This window comes from Numenius arquata, chromosome 7, assembly GCF_964106895.1.
Source record: "Numenius arquata chromosome 7, bNumArq3.hap1.1, whole genome shotgun sequence".
Lineage (NCBI taxonomy): Eukaryota > Metazoa > Chordata > Aves > Charadriiformes > Scolopacidae > Numenius > Numenius arquata.
The window spans coordinates 42,405,125-42,425,386 of NC_133582.1; the positions used below are offsets into that span (position 1 = coordinate 42,405,125).

At 40.9% G+C, this 20,262-nt stretch overlaps 3 protein-coding genes across 4 annotated transcripts in view; 1 reads left to right on the forward strand and 2 right to left on the reverse strand.

Moving 5' to 3' along the window:
• Positions 1–17,207, forward strand: part of ACAD11 (acyl-CoA dehydrogenase family member 11) — a 30,745-nt gene extending 13,538 nt beyond the window's left edge. Inside the window, exons 14-20 of the mRNA XM_074151024.1 lie at positions 10,861–10,927; positions 12,435–12,520; positions 12,714–12,785; positions 13,681–13,835; positions 15,679–15,795; positions 16,241–16,350; positions 16,848–17,207. Of these exons, the coding sequence (XP_074007125.1) occupies positions 10,861–10,927; positions 12,435–12,520; positions 12,714–12,785; positions 13,681–13,835; positions 15,679–15,795; positions 16,241–16,350; positions 16,848–16,962 (722 nt within the window). The 3' untranslated portion in view covers positions 16,963–17,207. The remainder of the gene's footprint in view (positions 1–10,860; positions 10,928–12,434; positions 12,521–12,713; positions 12,786–13,680; positions 13,836–15,678; positions 15,796–16,240; positions 16,351–16,847) is intronic.
• Positions 1,010–5,871, reverse strand: ACKR4 (atypical chemokine receptor 4). Its single transcript, XM_074151026.1, is given in 2 exon segments — positions 1,010–2,950; positions 5,792–5,871. Coding segments are annotated over 2 exon segments (1,161 nt in total). The 3' UTR covers positions 1,010–1,869.
• Positions 17,208–18,582: 1,375 nt separating the features above from the next.
• DNAJC13 (DnaJ heat shock protein family (Hsp40) member C13) overlaps positions 18,583–20,262 on the reverse strand; it is a 48,227-nt gene continuing 46,547 nt past the window's right edge. For both annotated transcript variants that reach the window (XM_074151023.1, XM_074151022.1), the window contains one exon: positions 18,583–19,446. In XM_074151023.1, the coding sequence (XP_074007124.1) occupies positions 19,349–19,446 (98 nt within the window). In that variant the 3' untranslated portion in view covers positions 18,583–19,348. The remainder of the gene's footprint in view (positions 19,447–20,262) is intronic.

A 20,262-nucleotide genomic window follows, 5' to 3' on the forward strand; every position in this document is an offset into this window, starting at 1 on the left:
TAAAGACAGATGCATAAAAGGTATTTGAGAATTTCAAGAAGTTTGAGAAACACATACATGCAGTTCTGCCTTAGAGTCTCCTTTTTTGCCTGGTTGTTTTATGGGGTGGGGTTTTTTTGCTTTGCTTTGCTTTGGTTTTTGGTTTTTTGGTTGGCGTGTTTTTTTTCCTTGTTACTCTGAGCAGGACATTAGGACTTTGGATGGTTGGGAATTCCAGAAGCCTGACAGCCTGGTCAAAATGTCACTCTGGGTGCAACCATTCTGTATTTGTGACGACAAATCATAAATCACACAAGTTGTTTCATGGAAGAACTGGAGTTTCTTACCATGATCTGCATGGGTGCTTTACATGTCTACAGTAAATCCAGTAAGACTTAAATATGTCAGATTTATGGTGTATGTGTAGACCATCTGTCAAACACTTCTGACTTACCCATTCACGCCCTAGTATTTCTCAAAATACTGGGCAGAAATTCTGTAAGCTTTTGTCATCCAGAGAGAAGAGGCTTGTGTCTTGTTTATGCTACTGTTGTTTCTTGTCTGACATTTTAGAGCTTTTTCTTCCAATCCATAATTATGTAACTAGGAACAATGCCTAAAAATGAGACATTCTTGTTGGCTTTCATAAGCCATAGATGAGGCATTTTGTCAGAGCCCACGGGACAGTATGCTCTAATACCACTTTTGTCATTTTGAAAGCTAATATGTCAATATATTTCAAATGCTTCCAGAGACTCATGGAAAACTGCTGTTTTCCTGGAATTCTTGCCTGCGCTGTGGCAGGGGACAGCTTTGGTACCTCTTAGTGGGAAAAACTGTAAATCCCACCAACCATGAACTTCATATAGGGTGAGAACCTCTCTCATTCATCAACCAAGGCCTCTAGCCTTTGCTGGCTTATGAACGCCTGTGACGAGAGATGTCAATATCCACTAAAACAAAACAAACATAAAGATAAGAATAAATGACAGCCAGTGCACTTTTTGTGTTCTTTGGTTTTATTGTCTCCATATATTTTAGCAGATACAGTTATTGCAGTGTTTGATTCATTTTACAAATTCTGACTAGAAATTCCAGGCTTTGTATATGAAGACGAACTTAACTTTTTCTTACATTTCTGCTAATGCTTTGACTGTACTACCTTGGCACTTCTTACATTTGACATGACATTTACAGACATCTAGAATGTTGAAGTTTAGGGTGAGCAGGAAAGGAAAGATGGAAGGTCATTTTTGGTAGTTACAGAGAAAGAGTTAGTTTTTTGTAGGGGATGTTGTTGTTGCTATACATAAGTGGAAACACATAGCGAATCTCCCCCCTCCCGTGCCCCCCGGCAATTCTCAGCCGGGAACTGGTATCTCATCTCAAGCTGCAAGGGTATCTACTGAATGACAGCTGAGGGAAAAAAATTGGAACTTGGGCAAATGTTCTAAAATTGTTCAAAATAGCTGGAGAAACACAAGATTATTACGTTTTGGTACAAAAGTTCCTGTACTGCTGTGTTATTGCTGATGGGTTTTTTTTCTGTTTTAATTAGATGTTTAGACATGTACAGATTGTTCATTACACAGCTATGTAATTGCCTCGTACTGTGACACTTAAATTTGAATCTTGCAGTTTTTTAGGTGTTTGACTTTTATTGTGTTTTCTTTTATCTTTTCTTTTTTAGTAGATATCTCTAGTTGTCTCTAGGCATTTCAGTATTCTTGCTTGATGCTTAATTTTGATCAGCATGGTCCACTTTGCTAGTCTGTAGGTTCAGAAATTAATCTGAAAGTTCACTTGCAGAGAAACAGCTGTTGAAATAATACCCCCAGAGTTAGTAAATAGTTCCCTTGGTTATATAAGATAATGAAAGTAATGGAGAGTCTATATAGTGAAACTAATTGTTTCTTCAGTATGATCTTCATAATTCATAGAAATTTCTTCAGGTCTTCCGTTCTGTTGTTGTCTTCTCCAGTATCCATAATTTTTTGCGATTTTCATAATATGCATTTTAAAAGAGGCACCCAGAAATACATAGAGAAGAGGGTTCAGGCAGGTGTGAAACAAAGCTATGCTCTTGGTGACCTGGAGTGCAACATCTATGGTTTTACTTGTATCACAGTCAGTAATTGACATATAGATGATATCTATGGCTCGCCAGAACTTAACGATGTTGTAAGGTAGCTGGGTAATAATGAAAGTAGCCACTACTGCCAGCAGAACCATGAAAGGTCTAGATTTTTTAGTATTTGCAGATCTAAAGATTGCTCGAGCAGTAGCTGAATAGCAGATCAGCATTACTAGGAAAGGAAGCAGAAATTCGAGGATAATTTCCAGGATTTGAATGGTTGCTTTTAAGAGTGTTTCCATGTTCATTGGGAACACAGGAAGGCACTCATTCCTGTCATTGTGTTTCTTGACTTGATTAAATATCAGTTCAGGGATACTGAGGAAAATGGCAAATAGCCAGACGCAGGTGCAGGTAACACTGCAGCGTTTACCAATTCTTCTCTGACCCTGGGATTTGGAAGTGGCCCTATATCTATCCACACTGATACAGGCCAGGAGCAGCATGCTAGAGCTGAAATTCATGGTGTAGAGAGAAGAAGTGAGCTTGCACATGGAGTTTCCAAGTTCCCATCCCTGCACTGCATTTGCAGCCCAAAAAGGGAGTGTAAAGAGCAAGAGCAAATCAGCAATGGCTAGATGCATGATGTACACATCCGTCTTAGTCTTCGGTTTCTTGCAATAGGCATAAATTGCGACCACTAATGAATTTCCAGCGACTCCAACAGTGAAAGCCAATGCATAGAATACAGGGAGGAATAATTTACTGAAATTTCTCACGTCACTTTTTTCACAGAGAAGCTCATATGTATTGTAATCTATAACAGAGTTGAGATGATCCTCCTCATCCTCAATCCAGTAATCAGTTGAGTTATTCATATCCCAGCCCATGGCAAAGCTACAAGACACAAAAAAAAAAAATCAGGGGAGAAGGAAACACTAAAGTTATAATACTGGTTTTAAGTTTTAAAATTTCTGTTGAAACCTAAACCCCTTCCTCAGGGTTGCTTATACTTCTCAAGTTTAAAGAATTTGGATATTGAGAATGCATTTGTAAATAATCAAAGCAGACCTAAACAGTGATGGAGGCAGAACAGACCATCACAAATTCTCACATGAAATGGGTAACTGACAGATTGTATATGCAATGCAAAGTAAAATGGATTCAACTGAAATGCTTTCATTAACCTTACTGTTTGAGATTGCAAGCTGCTTGGAGTGTACCTCACTGGTTTCCACATCTCAGCTGAGGAGCCATCATTGCTTAAACTGCTCTGACTTAGTTACGTTTGACAATACTGCATTGCAAAACAAATTTCTCTGTACCTTCGTAGGTTTGAAATGACACCTTCCTCTCTACAGCCTCTGCAAAGCAAAGGAGTACCAGTTCAAGGCTGTAAGTGCTATTGCAATACAGTGGATAAGGAATACTAACAGCTTAAAGCTGAGAGGCAAGCAGTAGTATTCTGTGCGTATTATCATAAATTTTGGCAAATTTGAGATATGAGTACAATATACACATATATATATATGCCCATTACATAAAGCACAGCGGTGCAGTCAGTTGCAGAAGAGCAGTAGAACAGGCTTAGTTTAGTCTCCGTCCCACACAGCCAGCCATGCCCCCGTGGAGTTTCTTACGGAATCAGATTGCTGTGGGTACACCGCATCTTACAGCTGGAGACTGCTCAGGATGTTATGACGGGAAGGAATCTTACCAGATACAAAACTGCCCACAAGTACCCAAACAGCTCAGAAGTTCTGCTGTTTTTCCAAGTACTATCTCATGACAGATTTACTCCGTAAACACACAGGCTGTACTCTAACTGCCAGCTTAGGGTTGAAGTTTGAGTGTTCTTATCTTCAGACTGTGTCTTAACCAAATCATGTCCTACAGTATTTTCTTCTTTTCCTGTAATTGTGTTCATTGACTGATTTGCTGAATTTTTTTCCATTGTAAACTACAGTTCTGCAGTGCCCTGTTTTCTTGAAATAAACGGGATTAAGATTTCTTAACAGCAGCAGCAAAAAGTTGCTGGGAATAAAAATCACATTCCCCCTTTCTCATCATCTGCAGTGTTTCAGAATTTGAAGCCAATGTTACTGGAAGCAGATTCTTATCTGATATTCTGCCCCGCAGCTTTTTCAAGCTTAGCTTTTTCAAGCTTGAAAAAACTCCAAATACCATTTTTGGCTTTTACACAAGGGTTTCAATGAAGGGTTGCCAAACCTTTACTATAAACAGTAGCTCTTAAAAAAACATTTTAATATATTCTGTCTACCAGGAGAAAAAAGTTACTGACAGATCTCATATTCAGGGGTGCAGACCAATTAAATAGGAAGACATCAATAATTTCTGGTTTTGCTTGATTTCTTTTTTTCAGTGAATCTGCTATTTAAATTGTTTAAAAAGTATGTTAGTTAGAAATTAATATTTGATTTGGTTTTATCCTTAATGACTTCGTTGGATTATTTTGTTAATATTCCAAAACACTTCCCGTTAAACTTTAAACAATGATTACTCTTATTTTAAGTCTTGTAATGTGTCATTTACTCTTCCCTAAATGAAGATCGCAGAATGGAAAAATACAGTAATTCCATTTATTAGTTCCGCAAGGGATGTCTAGTCTATGCCTAACAAGCTGTTAGTAGGATTTTTCAGCAAGGGTAATCTGCAGCTTCACAGTACTTTGCGAGAGATTCAGACATCAGCAGCAAATGTATCTTCTTTTAGTTGAAGAAGAAACTGCTGCAGGGAGAGTTTAATCCACTTAGCCAAGATTAGAAGAAAATTAAAAGTTAAACTGAGAAGATTTGGTTGTGGTTCTAAACACTTATTGCAGAATCCATCTGGGAATGCTTAATCAAGTTGGATCACTGGCAAATTTGCTTGAAAGCAAAACAGTCAACATTTCAGTGCAAACTTCAAGAAGTCTGTGTATCACAAAGCGGTTTGGCTGTGACAAGGAACATGCTCTGCTGCCTGATAGGCTTTTGGCTGACCAAAGTTCTTGACGGGAACAAAGTTATCTACAATGGAATTGATATTTCTCCCTTAAAAACACAGTTCTGTTTTGGCTAACATTACCTATTCAGATTTGTCATTCCAGTGAATGTTGTTTCTTGTCCATTGCATAAAGTTGCCATACAGCGGTGGGACAGGCTTAGTTTAGTCTCTGTCCCACACAGCGAACCGCTGTATGCCCACGTGGAATTTCTTAGAGAATCAAATTGCTGTGGGGACACTGCATCTTACAGCTGGTGACTACTCAGGATGTTATGCACAAAAAGGAAACTTAACACATACAAAACTGCCCACAAGTACCCCAACAGTTCAGAACGTCGGCTGTTTTTTCAAGTACTGTTTTCTAGGAGGTATATTAATAGATATATTAAAAGACAGCTTTGCATGTTTTCTTGCAGAATTATTATTCCAGCCTTCCATTTATATACAAATTCAGTGTTTCTGTGCGTTTAAACTTAACACAGGATTGTATGAATGCCTGTTGAATGAAGCTAATATCCCGTTTAAACAGACATATTTTTTCTTTAATAAATTACGCAGTATTCTGTTCTTCTACTGAACAAATCAAATTTTAAGACTGGAAATGAGCATGTGCCTTTAGTGAAGTTATGTCTCCCTGTAAAGCCAATTTAACTAAGAGCAAATCCTTGTTCTTCTCTATATAAGTATATCACACTTAATATACAGAGTAGTAAATATTAAAACAAAACTAACCTCCTTTTGTCAGCAGACTAGTAGCAGGTACCGCAATTGAGACGTGCTTCAGTGAAATGATCTGAATTTGTCTGACACATTGCATTTTGTCTTCAAGCACCACACCCTCATCTGGAAGTTAGTTGCACTTTCATTTTGACTTGCCAGTTTTAAAATAAATAAATAAGCAATCCTGTTTTCCTGGAAACTTCTGCTGAACACATACGTTTCCTACATTCCTCCCTGTTCAACCAGGATGCCAGTGTTGTTTGGAAGGTCAAGAGTCTCTTACTATTTCACTGTTGTTGTTGTTGTTTGTTTTATTCCTGGAAGTCCAAATGTAGGTTTTTTTTACATAGTTAAAAGGCTTTTATGAAATCACACATTTAAAATTTGAAAAGGAGAGAAAGAGGGGTAGGTTTGTCCAGGGCAGAGTTATCTGTAGGGCATCACTATATTCTTTCCTCAGGACACTACTGTGCTTTTGATGGCTGCTTATATAAGGTTTTAAGGTATCCTTATATACTATTTTTAAGTAACTTTTCAGGGGATACAATAGGAAGATGAATTTGTGTTTTGTAAGAGGGAGGAGGTAGCTTGTTTGGTATGTGATATTGAACAAAAGCAGGAAGATGATAGGAAAAATATGTGAAAGCAAGTGGTAAATTGTTAACCAGAGTATAAGCAGAGTCCTGCACCCTGGGGGAGAGTTCTCAGGGACTTGAATGTTTCCAGTCAGACTCATAATCAAGTTAGTGTTTGATAATATTTCTGTAGGAACTGCAAGCCAGGAAGATACTGTAGAAGAAAAATAAAAAGATGCTATTCCATCCATGAGGTTTCTTCCACTTGCAGTGTGTTGTCTGCATTACAGAGAGTCAAAACTCTTAAGGAAAGGGCAGATGGAGAAGTTCTGCAGTTTATATGCAGACATTAATATTTCTGTACTGAGGCATGGACTTACCTGTGCTAAGAATTCCTAAAATGACTGGATCTTAAATTTCCACAATCTCTACAGCTTCAAATTGGTCTCTTGTGCAGAGCATCAGGAGCCTTCCATGATCTTCCAGAGCTTTTGTTTTGTTTGAATGATCCTGTATCCTGTAGCAGTCTAATGGATTTCAGTAAATGCAATATTGATGCCAAGCAACAGAGAGAGATTTTGAGCTGACCAGAGGTGAGGTGTTGCTTTTGGCACTCTGACTAAATTGATGCACCTGCCACAGCTGGATTGGCCATCTGTCTGTGCTTCAACTATTTTGGAATATGTGAAAGGAAAGGTTTTTCAAAATGGGCAGCTAAGAATGTAATGGGCAGATGTTTTCATGCTCTTCTACTTTCATTTGCATTCACAACGAGAAAGAAAAATGGGTTGGGAGAGGAATTGAAGTGTAGAGAAAGAATGCTGCAATATTTGTGCATATTTCTGCAATGTTTTCATCTTGAGCTATCGCAGCAGTTCAGTGGTGTTCTTCACAGTGGCAGATAAGACATTTGGGCTGCTTCTAACATGTCTGCTTCTTGCTAGTCATGCCATTGCTTAGAGGCCTGAGCTATATCTCAAAAATAAGTGAATCATATGAATAATAAGTGAAACTCATGAAGAGTAAGTTCTGAATGGGCTTTGCCTCAATATGGTCTCCAACAAGATAGAATAGTCAGGGTACAACTGAGAAAGCTCCCGGAGGAATATCTGTGTGTTGCCTGCAGAAAAGATGGTTGTGTTACCAGTGCCTAAGAGGTCCTGTGGGCAGGCTGTAGGAAGGCAGTTCGTGTAAATCCCGTGCTGTTTATTACAGGACCTCAGCTCCTTGGAACTTTGCAGGGTGCAAGGAGGACAGAACCTTCCGGTCAGGGTACAGAAATAATACCGTCGTGCAATACTAGATTTCAGTATGGCCCTATAGGCTCAAAAATAACAAAAGGTATTTAATAAGTAAAAGGGAATGCACAATGACAAAGCATCTTGTTTAACCAAGAAGCGCTTGTGGCTGTGTAAAAGTGGAATGAAGATGAGGAAAAAAACATTCCCGCATGTTGTTGAGAGCAGCTGTTCTGACTGGTACCATCTGAGGCTGGGATCGACTAACAGCCACGTTCAGTGGCAGGATGGCATAGCCCTTGCTGATTAGTTGCAGAGCCCCAGCGTTGTCTTTACTGGTTGTAGCCAATTTGCTGGCAGCTACGTTATAGTCTTTATCTTATGTGAACCAGATGGCCAGCAGTGTTATCTGGAGAAGATGAGATAAAACTATGGAATACATTGTGCTAGTGGATAGAAGTTACTGCAGGCTCTTGGGGCGTCCACTTTTCTCCATTAGAAGATCCCCATATTACAATAATCAATACCCCACTGCCATTCACCCTAGTCGGTCCAGTTTATTCCTGTAGGAGAGCCCAGAACATGTGTTTATCAGTGCCTTTCTAGGAAGCTGCCAAGGCTGTAACATCACCGCAGACCCCTGATCTTTAACAGAGAGAGGTAACCCATCAGGCTCACCGGTGCAGCAGCCAACATGGTTCATAGGTATTCTGGGCATTCAAGTGGTAGATTATGCTGCCTTAGTCATCTTAGCCAAAAATTTGAAGGCTGTACGCTGAAAAATAGATAACTAGATTGCAAGAATTAAGTGCTATTGGCTTCTGGAACCAGGTTATATGGCAGCTTCTTTAAGTAAAGGTTGTTCTGTTTGTGTCTGTGCCACATTTAGTACTCACCACCAAAAAGAATCTAAGGTGGTTGTGTGAAGGTCAGTAATCTGAAGCATGTTACAGCCCCTGATAGCAAAGATCAGAATTCTGCTAGGATTGTGATCAACCCAACCCTCTAAGCACATTTTAAAATATTGTCCTTGCCTATGTGAGTGCCATGAAGAGTTAAAAAGTATAATATGGTAGTTAAAATTGCAGTATTTCCCAATGTAGCAGCATTGTGGTTTAAAAGTTCTGGCTAGGTTGTGCAGACATATATATTAAAAAGCTTATCAATATGGAAATATGCTTTAAACTGACCTTCTAAAATCTCTACTATTTCTATTTGTTCATGTGTGAGTTTCTTGCAAAACTACTTCTGAATCCTGCCAAAACGACAGGCTTCTATGGCTCTTCCCCCCATCCTCCAGCAGCTTCTTTGAATTCTGTAAGTAATGTTAAAATGCTATTTAGAAAAAAGGGATTTATTCCATCCAGACAGTCTGTTTCTTCCAAAGCACTGGAGTCTTTCAAGTCTCGCATTAGACCAGAACTTCTTCCTGGTATTTACGGGTCAAAGTTGTGTAAAATTTGTCTTGGATTTTCAGAACTTCACTCTAAGGAGTGGAAAGGCCAGGAATCTGCCTTCCTTTGCTGTATTTGGATGGTAATAAGTACATATGAAACGGAGGTATTCATTTGCCCTCCAGAAACTTGTGCTCATGATTTAGAACATCTAACCAGATGTTTAGTTGTTAGTGAAGTCCTTACTAAGTTCACTATGGAAGCTTCTTCTGATTTTCTTTTTCATACAACCTGGTGAAATTTACCTTTTTTTGAAGCAGGGATGTAACTTGAGAATTGTTTACAAACAGTTTTTGTAGGGATTCCAGAAAGTCAAGGTATCTTTTGTTGTAAACCTCACTTCAAGAAAAATGTGGTTTAGAAAATACCCCTTGTGCAATTCTTTACCTTCTGTGAAAGAGTCAAATGCTCCTTGAGGGTATAGCATTTCTCTTTTCAGGGTAGTACATCGCAAACATACATTATGTTGTTTTGGGGTTGGTCACCCACTTGGTGCAGTTGCCCAAGTGTGCCAACCGTTTGAGAGTTACCTTTTTTTTTTTTTTCCAAGCTGGTTTATTTCCCCCCACCTCAGGTTTTCAGTCGGATATTTCAGCTCGTTAGCATTGTACAGCTCACGGGCCACGAAAAAACTCTCCACTTTGAAAACAATGGATGAATAGCATATTGCAAAAGAGGAAAGTACACTGCCCATTTTGAGGGCCAGACTGCTGGCTGTTTTTATCAGCATGAGATAAATCTCTCTCCCACTTCCCGGCCATCACAGTCGCCGTTCTTAGGAGGAAGTAGCTCAGCTCAAAGCCCGGTTGTTGTATTGTCTAAACCAGAGGCTCCCAAACCTTGTGATAAGAGTTGCCAGAGAAAAAGTCATCTTTGTTTCTGACCTCAAAACAAACCGAGTTGATACACATCAAATCCTGAATTAAATCTCTGCGAAGCTTCTCTTCTGCATTGAGATAGCAATAAAAAAAATAGTGATTGTTACATCCATCAGGTGTAATCCTGCCGCCTTTTCTGTAGCTTTATTGTCTGTTTGAGACTTTGAAAGGAAGGAGAGCATGCTTTGGTACTAAGAAACCTTTAAAGAGAAAGACATGAGGATTAAGGCTCTTAGAAATAGGATGCCATTTTAATTAACGGTAGAATTTTCTTTAGGACATGTCTCAAATAATGTTATCAGTGCCTTGAAATGCTAGCAGATTATTTTCAGGTAATGATTTTCACTCAGATCTTTCTTTGAAGTGCAAACTAAAGTCATTTGCATAAAGGAGAAAAAAACCTTCATTCCAGAGAAGTTATGCTGAAGTAGTAGCAAATTCATCATGGTAACCCTTTGACAGCCTTATTTGTATAATTTGGTTTTAATGTGGTCGGCATTTCATTCCCACATAGATTCTCCAATCTTTATAGTTTTAAGAAGTTATGCTTTTGAAATGGCAGGATCTTACCTTCAGGTGTGCTTTTGTATCAATCACACTTATTTGCTTAGCCGTGATGGAGACACAAGTAATTAGATTCCATTTCAAGTACCTTCTTGTTCTCTTTTCATAGGAACAGATGATGGAGCTGGATCTGGGAGGGGTTGGATGTTTGGCTTTTCATCGTTCCTCTCCCCACAAGTCAATTCCCTTGAGCAATAAGATGTCTTTTGTTTCAGTTTGATTACTCAGAGCATAAACACAGAGGCAGATTGCATGCTTTTGCTCCTTTATCACGAAAGGAAGAGAGTAAGATTTATTCGCATGAAACTTCATTTGATTCTACATTGAGATTTTTATAATTGAGAACTGTTTTTGTGTTGTGACTTTTTTAAGGTGCTGGGAACCCAAATTGCAAAGTTGCAATTGTAATGGGCAAAACCAAAAACTCCTCAGCATCCAGGTAAGGATTCCCACGTGATTCAGAGTTACCTAAAATTTGTTTAGTGGAAGAGTCACTGCTTGCAAGAATTTTGTTAAGTGAAATACCATTAGTTACCTTGATCAGTTGGATGTGCTCCTGAATTCCGGGGGACTTTTAAACCTTTGCATATGTCTGTTTAGAGAAAAACGTTGCTGACCAAGCTCCTCTTTTGCTGTCAGCTGCTGCTGACTAAAGCCTCCCAACCTTTTCACTGTTGCCAGTTGCATCCACATGCTTCCCCCCTCCCTTGCACTATCTCTAGTGTTCGCCCAACCGGGGGGTGAATTGGATCAGGAAATTTTGGGGGGTTCACCGACTTGGTCACATTAGTTTTAGTCTGCATCAGTTGTTCAACCAGCAACTACCTCTAGCTTACAATTATTTCATAAAACAATTGACAACAGTAAGAATTGCTTAAGAATTTCATAAAACAATTAACAAGAGTAGGAATTGCTTGCTTAAATGATAATAAACCGCAGACTTTTCAGAGCTTCCCTGAACAGAATGAGTACAAAGTGGCACGTCAGTGACCTGAAGTTATCTATCATCTACCACGTTTTTCACAAAGTTATCTGTAGGTATAGAAACTTAAGTTTGAAACGTGAGATGTTTGTTATGTGAAGTTGTGTGAGCAGAGAGCACGCACATCTTTAATCCGACCTGCTTCTTCCCATATGTGTAAATATTATAATTCCCTCTTCTTGTTTAAGTGTGTTGTTCAGCTCTTATTACCAAACTAAAATTGCCTTTTAGAAAAGCTTATGCAGGTGATGAATAAGATGCTTTGTGACTGATTCCATTAAAATCACATGGCTTGTAATACAAAAGAATTGGAACATTTTTATCTCTAAGTTGGATTTTAGCCCAAATTCCACTGATTATCTTAAGTTTTTAGATTTGGCTGGGTTCCACTAAGAAGTAAACAGAAACTTGCTTACAGGAAGGCTTGTCCAGTGGCATCTGTTGAGCTTTTTGAAGCTGAACAGAAGTTCATGGAGGGGGTTCCGTGATAGTGCACTTGCTAGAACTGGAGACTGAATTCAGGCACGTCACTTCCAGTTATGTGTGACTGCTAACTGACCTTAAATATTCAGAAGGAATTTAAACATGGGGATTCTTTTCCTAAACCTTGGGCAAGCCAAGATGATGATGATGATAAACATGTTTTGAGAACAAAAAAGAAAAATGCTTGGGGGGGCATAGGGGGAAGGAAATGGACTGGGTGGTACAGAAGAACTTGCATGGAAGCGACAGAAGTAGTAGTTTGTCGGTCGTGGTGCCATTTTTACTTGTTGACTAGTGATTGGAGGAGTGTTGTAGGATGCATGCCAAGCTGCAGGCAGGCAGGCTGGCTGCAATCGGTGTAGGTAAATCTCAACATTGCCTTTATGCGAGTGCTAAATTGATAGAAAATGAAAAAAGTGGAGAGAGGGGGCAGGAGGGAAGCTCAAAGTTAATCTTCACTTGTGCATTTTGTCTTGATCAGGTACGAGCAGCACAGTATGATTATTGTTCCCATGGACACTCCAGGGCTGAAGTTGATAAGACCTCTTTCAGTGTTTGGTTACCTGGGTAGGTGATAATATTTATCAGCTATATGTGTATTAATTTGTTAGCAGTCTCAGAAGCTGCAGTAATACTAATAAATATTGTATATGAAATAAATCGGTAAAATGCATATATAGATAAAGGGGTAGGGATTGAAGGCCTGTGTTTTTATCCTCCTTTGTTTCACCCTGCTGTTGTGTTTTCTCCATCCCTGTAGATGAGATCCACGGAGGCCATTTTGAGATACACTTCAATGATGTGCGAGTACCTGTCTCCAATATAATACTGGGTGAGTTTCTGTATTCATTCCTTTTTATTACATACGGCAATGAACCAAGTTTTATGAAATGGTGGTTTATTTTATGAATCACCATAAGTTATTGTAAACAGCTATGGTCAGTTGAACCACTGTCTCAAAGCCCTGTAAGAGGGAGCCCGTTCTTCCTTTAGCAGTCTACCCGCTGCTTGAATGTAACTTGTTCAGAGCCGAAAGGTGATTGAAGGAAGCAGGGTAGCTGCGGACGTCACGTGAAAATCACTTCCCTGAAGTAGAGCAAAGCAGAAACTGTCAGTGGCGTTCTTTCCCCAAAACCAGTTCTCATAGACTTTGCAGACTTTGAAAAAGACTGTTCTGCTCTAGTCCATGGCCATCCAAGCGTGGGTGCCTGCAGGCTCAGCAGAACTGGAAAAAAAAAAAAGAAGGAAGGAATGAGCAGGCCAGCACTGTGACCTTCTGCAGGGAGAACTTTGCTCCACTTCTCTCACTTGCTATAAATCCTGATTTCTTCTGTTTCTTCTCTGCTATTTTTATTTGCTGAAAGAGCTTCTCTCTTGGGTAGCCCTAAGACCTGGAAACCTCAAAGTCTTCCCCCAGATTCTCATACCAAATCTCATAGATGAGATTTTTTTACATTTTTTCAATGTAAGATTAGCAACATTTAATTTAAATCAAGTAAATCAAACCCTCTCAGAAACCATATTAGAGCGTGCTTTGTTCTGTAAGTATTATTAACAGTGTCTCAGTGTACACATAGTTGGAATACACAAGCATCAGTTCTGCAAAATAAACTTCTAAGCAGCTTGCTTCTGCCTCTGGTGTTATGAGGCCGCTTCTGCTTAGAGCTACGGATCATTTCAAGAGGGAACCAAGGAGTCTGCATGTGCCTGTTTCTCTTTCCATCCAGGTGAGGGCAGGGGGTTTGAGATAGCCCAAGGTCGGCTTGGGCCTGGCCGGATTCATCACTGCATGAGGTCCCTTGGTGCCGCTGAAACCGCTCTGCAGATAATGTGCCAGCGCGCAGCACAGAGGGAGACTTTCGGCAAGAAACTGTATCACCACGTAAGTGTGTTCCCTCTTTGTGTCAATTCATATGCTCCAGCCATCACCCTTTGTTTTGCCCACACAGAACCTTGCGACTCTAATAACAGACACTGCAATAGGTGTGTCCTAACCTTGAGTCCCTATTCCCAATGCCTCAGGTGGCAAGGGAAAAAAAAAATAATCACATTGCAAGGCTCCCTTTTTTCACTGTAACCTACAGGGTTATTTTTTTCCTTGCAATGAATTGGGTAGCCTTTGCTGGGTTGGAATACAGGTATTGTCACCGTGGTTTTCTTCTCTGCTTTCACTAATCAGTTTGGGCAGGTATTTTTTTCAGGCATACAGCTAATGTTTCTCTAGCTACACAAAAATGGTGACTTCAGATTGTATCAAAGTTGTCACCTAGACGTCTCCATTCATGATTACCAAAGACACTCAAGAGTCTAAATTTGACTAAAAATTTTACAAGTAGTAGTACTTATGACAGTACAGACCAAACCAAGGCCGTATTGGGATATTTGGTCTTATCTCGCTCTGGAATCGAAATACTGTTGTGTGAGAGAGAGAGCTTGCTAGAATGGGAGTCTGCTTTTTGTAGAAACCATCAGCGTTTAGTAGTTGACCTATCCCATTTAAAGTGTTTGTTAGTTTTATCCAGCAGATAGGATGACCTTATTGGAAAAAGCAAGTAAAAGCAACGGAAAGAGGAAACTGAATTAGTATCTGGCACAGGTTAGAGAAAATTGTTTGTACAGATCCAGGGGGAGTAATATCACATATCCATCTTCCAGTCACATCATTGCCAAACTTCCATTCACAACCATTCCCTGCAATTAATCAGAGTTGGATGAGGCACACTCCATTTCTCAGAAGCTCCTTCAAGTACATCCAGTGTTTGATGAATCCACAGGCGAGACCTGGGGGCCAGCTGCATGGCCAGCTGTGTAGCCAGCTTAGGAAGAGGTGAGGCTGTTGGCTGCCTTGGGTAACAAGGTGACCGTCACCACCGCCCCCCACAGCAGTTAGTTACACCCCCGGGAGGTGTTGGCAGCAGAAGCATGTCTGGACACTTCCACCCGGGTTCAACCACCTTTGCTGGCATGAGCTAAGCTGAGCTCCCAGCCTTCGCCCTGCACATCTGCTCGTGCCTCCTGCAGCCGCCCAGGCTCCAACATCCAGGCTCCGGGCAGGAGCGTGTGCGTGAGGCTGGTGCAGGCTCCAAATGGCTTTTGCACTGACAAGCATCACATGAACTTTTTCTTCCCTCTTGTGGTATGTTGGCTGCAGAAGGGAATTATCTAAGAGGAAAAGGGAAAGGCTGCCAAGACCATAACTTCAGTTGGATCATTTATCATCAATGTGAAAAGATAGACACAGCAGCCACCACCCTGCAGCTGTTTGCCTGGCTCTGTAACACACTGTCAGCCCTAGTTTAAGTTAAACAGAACCAAAACTTCTTCTCTTTCACCCCCAATTTCTGTGTACCAGGACACGTTACTCAGAGAGATGGCTGCGAGTCCTGGTAGGACTAAAGGAAAGCAGGGAGCACAACACAGGCTTTGAAGAGCTTCAGGAAAATGGCTAGCAGGCAGTGGGTCTGACCAGGAAGTGAAAGTGTGCCAGAACCAGGAGCTTTTCCCCTTTTCCTGCTTCCTGCCAGGAAAAGAACTGCTCCGTCTTTAGTATTTCTGTCAAGTCAAGTGTTTTCTTTCCTTTTTTCCTCATATTAGATTACACGTGTCAAACTAGCTTTAATTTGCACGAGGGTGTCTCTAAATGACTGAACACGCACCTTCCTTAGGGCAGGTCACACCAGGCAGCAGTCACTGACTTCTCCGCTTCTTGGCTTTGGTCTCCGCAGGAGGTTGTTGCCCACTGGATCGCTGAATGCCGCCTCAGCATAGAACAGGCTCGACTGCTTACCCTAAAAACAGCCAGCAAGATCGACATGTTGGGCAACAGAAAAGCAAGAAAAGAGGTAAATTTTTTCTTTGCCAGGCTTAGGCTAGGACTTGGGGATGCCACACCTGTGCATTCAACTGGTTGAAATATAGGCTAAAACCTATGGCTAAAAGTTATCCTTTCTATTTCATGTTGAAAATAGATGGTCTTAAGATGTGCTTTTGGGTGTCGTGGTCTCAGGTAAAAGCTTTGAGATCAATCCGATAAAATTGAAAAATCTGATAAAATCTGAAAAAACAAAAGCAGCTCATTTGTCTAAATACAATGAGATAGTTAGGGGTGACCGTCTCTCCTGGAAACAGTTTTACCTTACCCAGGGGACAGGGAGAGCAGCGCTCTCATCCAATCCAAAGAGGAAGTAACGTACTGTGAGATACCCATCTTTAGTAGAACTGTTGGATAAATATTTCCAGTTGCTTGTGAAACTATTCCTGGTAACGCAAGTTCTCTTCCAACTACAGGTAGCCATGACCAAGGTGGTTGTCCCTCGAGCTGTGCTTAAAGTGATTGACTGTGCCATCCAAGTCTGTGGTGGAGCTGGGGTTTCCCAGGATTTTCCTTTGGCTTTTATGTGAGTAAAAGCTGTAGATTTTAAGTGTTCTTTTTAAGATAATTTTATAACATTCAGTACATGCTGTTTCACCTCAGGTAGCCTGAAATAATGGTCCATATGCCTTTAAACTATAAAACTTATAAAAGCAATTGTTCTAATTAAATTCCAATGCAGTTACATGCTTTACCCTTATGGAAAAAAAAAAAAAAAAAAAAAGAAAAAAAAAAGGCTGACACTAGACCTAAAATAGTTTTTATCAGCGGCAGAGGCTGTGTTTCTAAAGCTCAGTCCTACCCCTTACGGCCTTGGGGAGAAGCAAACCTTCTCAATTTCCAGCCCACACACCTCAATCGTGCCGGGACGGTTTTGCTGCAGTATCTCCGCGCGTTCAAAGAGACTATTGCTGAAAGGCTGGCTATAGCACAAAGAGCGCAGCGCACTCCTGCGGTCGGACGGGCTTGCTGCCGCTGCAGCAGGATTCGAAATCTCCCCCTCATTCAGCTCTTGTGACACAGGTTTGCTTACATGAGGACCTTGCGCCTGGCAGATGGGCCCGACGAAGTTCATCTCTCAACAATTGCAAGGTGGGAACTGCTTGATCAGTCCAAGAAACTAACCGCAAAAATCTAAACCGCAGCATAAAGCCAGCTCAAAGGGATGGAAGAATTAGGAAAGATTTTGTTCAGTCCAATAATGTTTAAGGTAAAATTGGATGAATACAAAAACTTCATTCTAGCTTGAAGCAATACATATTCTATGTTTACTTGTAATTACTGCACTTAATCAGACTTACTTTTAAAAATTTGCAGGATGCCATGTAAGTACCAGAATTTGTCTGGGTTCTTTATAACACTAAATAAAATCTATTTTCTAACAAGCCTGAAGTGCTTTATTCTCTCTGAGCCAAAGCCCTTTTTATCCTTTTATTGTAGGCAAAGCAGTTTTGACTCAGCAGTTTCACCCAATTTAGTTTATTGCAAGCTAGGATAAACTTCTAATTGTTTATTAAATGGCAATTAAACACTTAGGGTAATGCCTTTCTTTTCCCTTTCCAAAGCTCAGCTGCATCCAACCCTCTCTTCTCCCAGTTCCTGCTCTCAGCTGCCCTGCTTTTCACTGATGCTACACTCACTCCCTTCCTCCCCTCCCCTCTTGTGAGGCTGGGGGCAGCACAGGAGGCTGGGGGGCAGGATGTGGTAGTTTGTCTGCTCCTTGCTTCCTACTCCTCTGTTTCTCCAGATGCACCTCCTCACATTTTTCCTTACAGGCTCCCTGTTTGTCTTCCCTTGCATCCTTCCGCATCTCCTTTTGGGCATCCTCACAAGCCTCCTCCTGGTCTCAGCTGCCCCCACCCTTTCTTAAAGGTAAGCATAGAGGTGGCACCTTCCCTTCTGAGGAGCTGAAGTTTTGTGACTGGCACAGGACAGTTCCTGCCCTCCTCTGCTACCAAAGCAGGCTCTGCCAATTATTCCCAATTCACCTTTGTGAAGTTCTCAAAGGTTGGAAGTCCTCAGCTCTGCTTCTGGAACAATCCTCTTTGACATCAGTTATTTAGAAGCGTTCATACAGGCAGATCGCAGCATGCTGTGCCATGCGTAATTCTGCTTCCTATAAAGTTAGGACAATCGCTTTTCAATTTACATAGCGTTGATCAGCAATTAGCTTAAGGATACAGGTGTTTTTGCACGAGCAAACAAACCACCTTAGCAGTGCTGGAGCCTGGGGAGAAGAGGCCCTGTTTGGCTCAGTTGCCAGGATGAGACTGGAGCCAGTTCTGTCCTTGAGCCCAGGGCCAAGCCTTCAGCTGAATGGTGAACCAACACAGGCTGCTGAAGTCAGTCAGGGTGGTACGGTTCCAAAGCACCTAAAACTGAGAGCTTTCTGCAAGTAAGTTTCTTACCTTATATCAATTCATTATACCCAAGAACAAAATTGTGATCTCTCTTGAGAAAGCAATAATTATTTTTTATATTTCCATCCGTCTTAGTTTCCTCTTGCTTCCTGCCAAGAATGTTTCCTAGGAAGTTGAGAGCATCAGCAAGTCAGCAGCTGAAATGCATTTCAGACACAACACACCATACCGCTACCAGTGGCTCTGGAGTTCTGCTCCAGGCTGTCAAAACCTGCACAACACGTTCTTCCAAGCAGGAAAGCCCAGGAATCCTATTTAGCCACACTCAAATGCAGGTCTCTGACCGCCCTCATCTCCCATACCTTCAAAGAACAGCTACAGAAGAACACCACCTTTATCTCATTAACAAGGCTCTTAATTCCCTTTATTTTAAAATTTTATGTACATATGAATGATCTGTATAATGTACACTCAATATAGAAAGTTTTTATATACTGGATAATGTATAGAACATTTCACAATTACACTAATTTCTTACATAACATGTCAACTTTAAGGTTTTTTTTGCTGAAGCTTTGTCAATTTGGTCAAGCCAGTTATACATACGAATGTCTAATGCTGTTCGATCTCAGGAAGAAGATAATGTTAATGATTAAGGACATCAGTGAAGTGGTGCAGGGACAAACCCTTTGCAAGTCATGTTCAATGGGAGTGATCACATCAGACTGGGAAAAGAAGGGATGCCATTTCGGGGGAGGGTTGGTGAGGTCAAAGTGATTTTAGCCCAATTCCTCTAGACTGTAGCTCAACTCCAGTCATGCTAATTCACAAAATATAAAAACTAGGAAAGTTTGATTCACAGTCTTGTAAACAAATATAAAGGAACAAAATGTGCTTATGTACAACAAGAAAAAAATTCTCGTGTACCCATTTGAGCTGATCCACAGAGTGCTTTCTTGTGTTACAGTGTGATAGTTAGAATCACTGACTTTTTCCTAAAAAAAACCAAAAACCAAAAAACCAAAACAGTCATAGAAAAAGGAATAACACTGTCGTTAAACACTTGGAAAGGCAGTGAGTTCACTTCAATGTGTTGGAGGAAAGTGCTGTTCCTCATCACTGGCCAGTCTGCCTTTCTGTCTCTTTGACAAGAATTTCCAGTCCTTAGCTGACATCTCCCACTTCGTTGTCTACGGGGGGCGGTACGTTGGGCATTACAGATGACGTCGTCCCTGCAGTAAGGTAACCAGCGACTCCAGGGCCTTTCGGGAAGGAAACAGAATATCGGCCATTAGTTTTGATTCTAAAGAGCAACCAAACAGCTTTATTCCCTCTGTTAGCGCTCAAATACATCCAATCAAATCAACCAGACACCTTAAACAAGAACATTTAAGAGTTTTCATTTAGATCCTTTGGAATCTAGGAACACTAGCAATTAAGGCATCTTAGCCCACTAAGTGGAGTAGCTTGTGGAGACCGTTCTTGAACTTGCTCAGCGTGTTTTATTCTGATGTGCCAACTAAATTCCAAAAGAACTCCAACCCCCAGCATTACCCATCTCACCTACCACCATGGATGTGGGAATAAAGAGGGGGCAGCCCTCCTCTGCCAAGGAAAGGACCTGCCGCTGAAGTGAAGCGAGTTCAGGCACACGTTCCACTACCAGGCTCCACATTTATGCTTTCAGTGGCACAATGGTTTTCCCGGCCAGATATTTAAAAGAAACTCAATGGGCTGCCACATGGACAAGCAGAGCTGCTGTATGCTTCTTGTTGTGCCTTCAGTTAGAAAAAGTACCAGCATTCTGGGTATACACAAGCTCGGCATCAGAGACAGAGAACTCCTTACCATTAATAAATCTCTATGGCAATTACTATAGGGGCGGTCAGTTTTGCACTACAGAAAAAGCCCCTCTCCATGAGATTAAATTTAAACTCCAGGCTTTGAAGGAAACTTTCAACAAATGCAATAAAAACTCATATTGCAGCATGAGGTGTTTCAACAGCAGTTCTCACCAGATTAATGAATACAGCAAACTGCCAACCCTCCACATTTTCCTGCATCAATACAGCGATCAA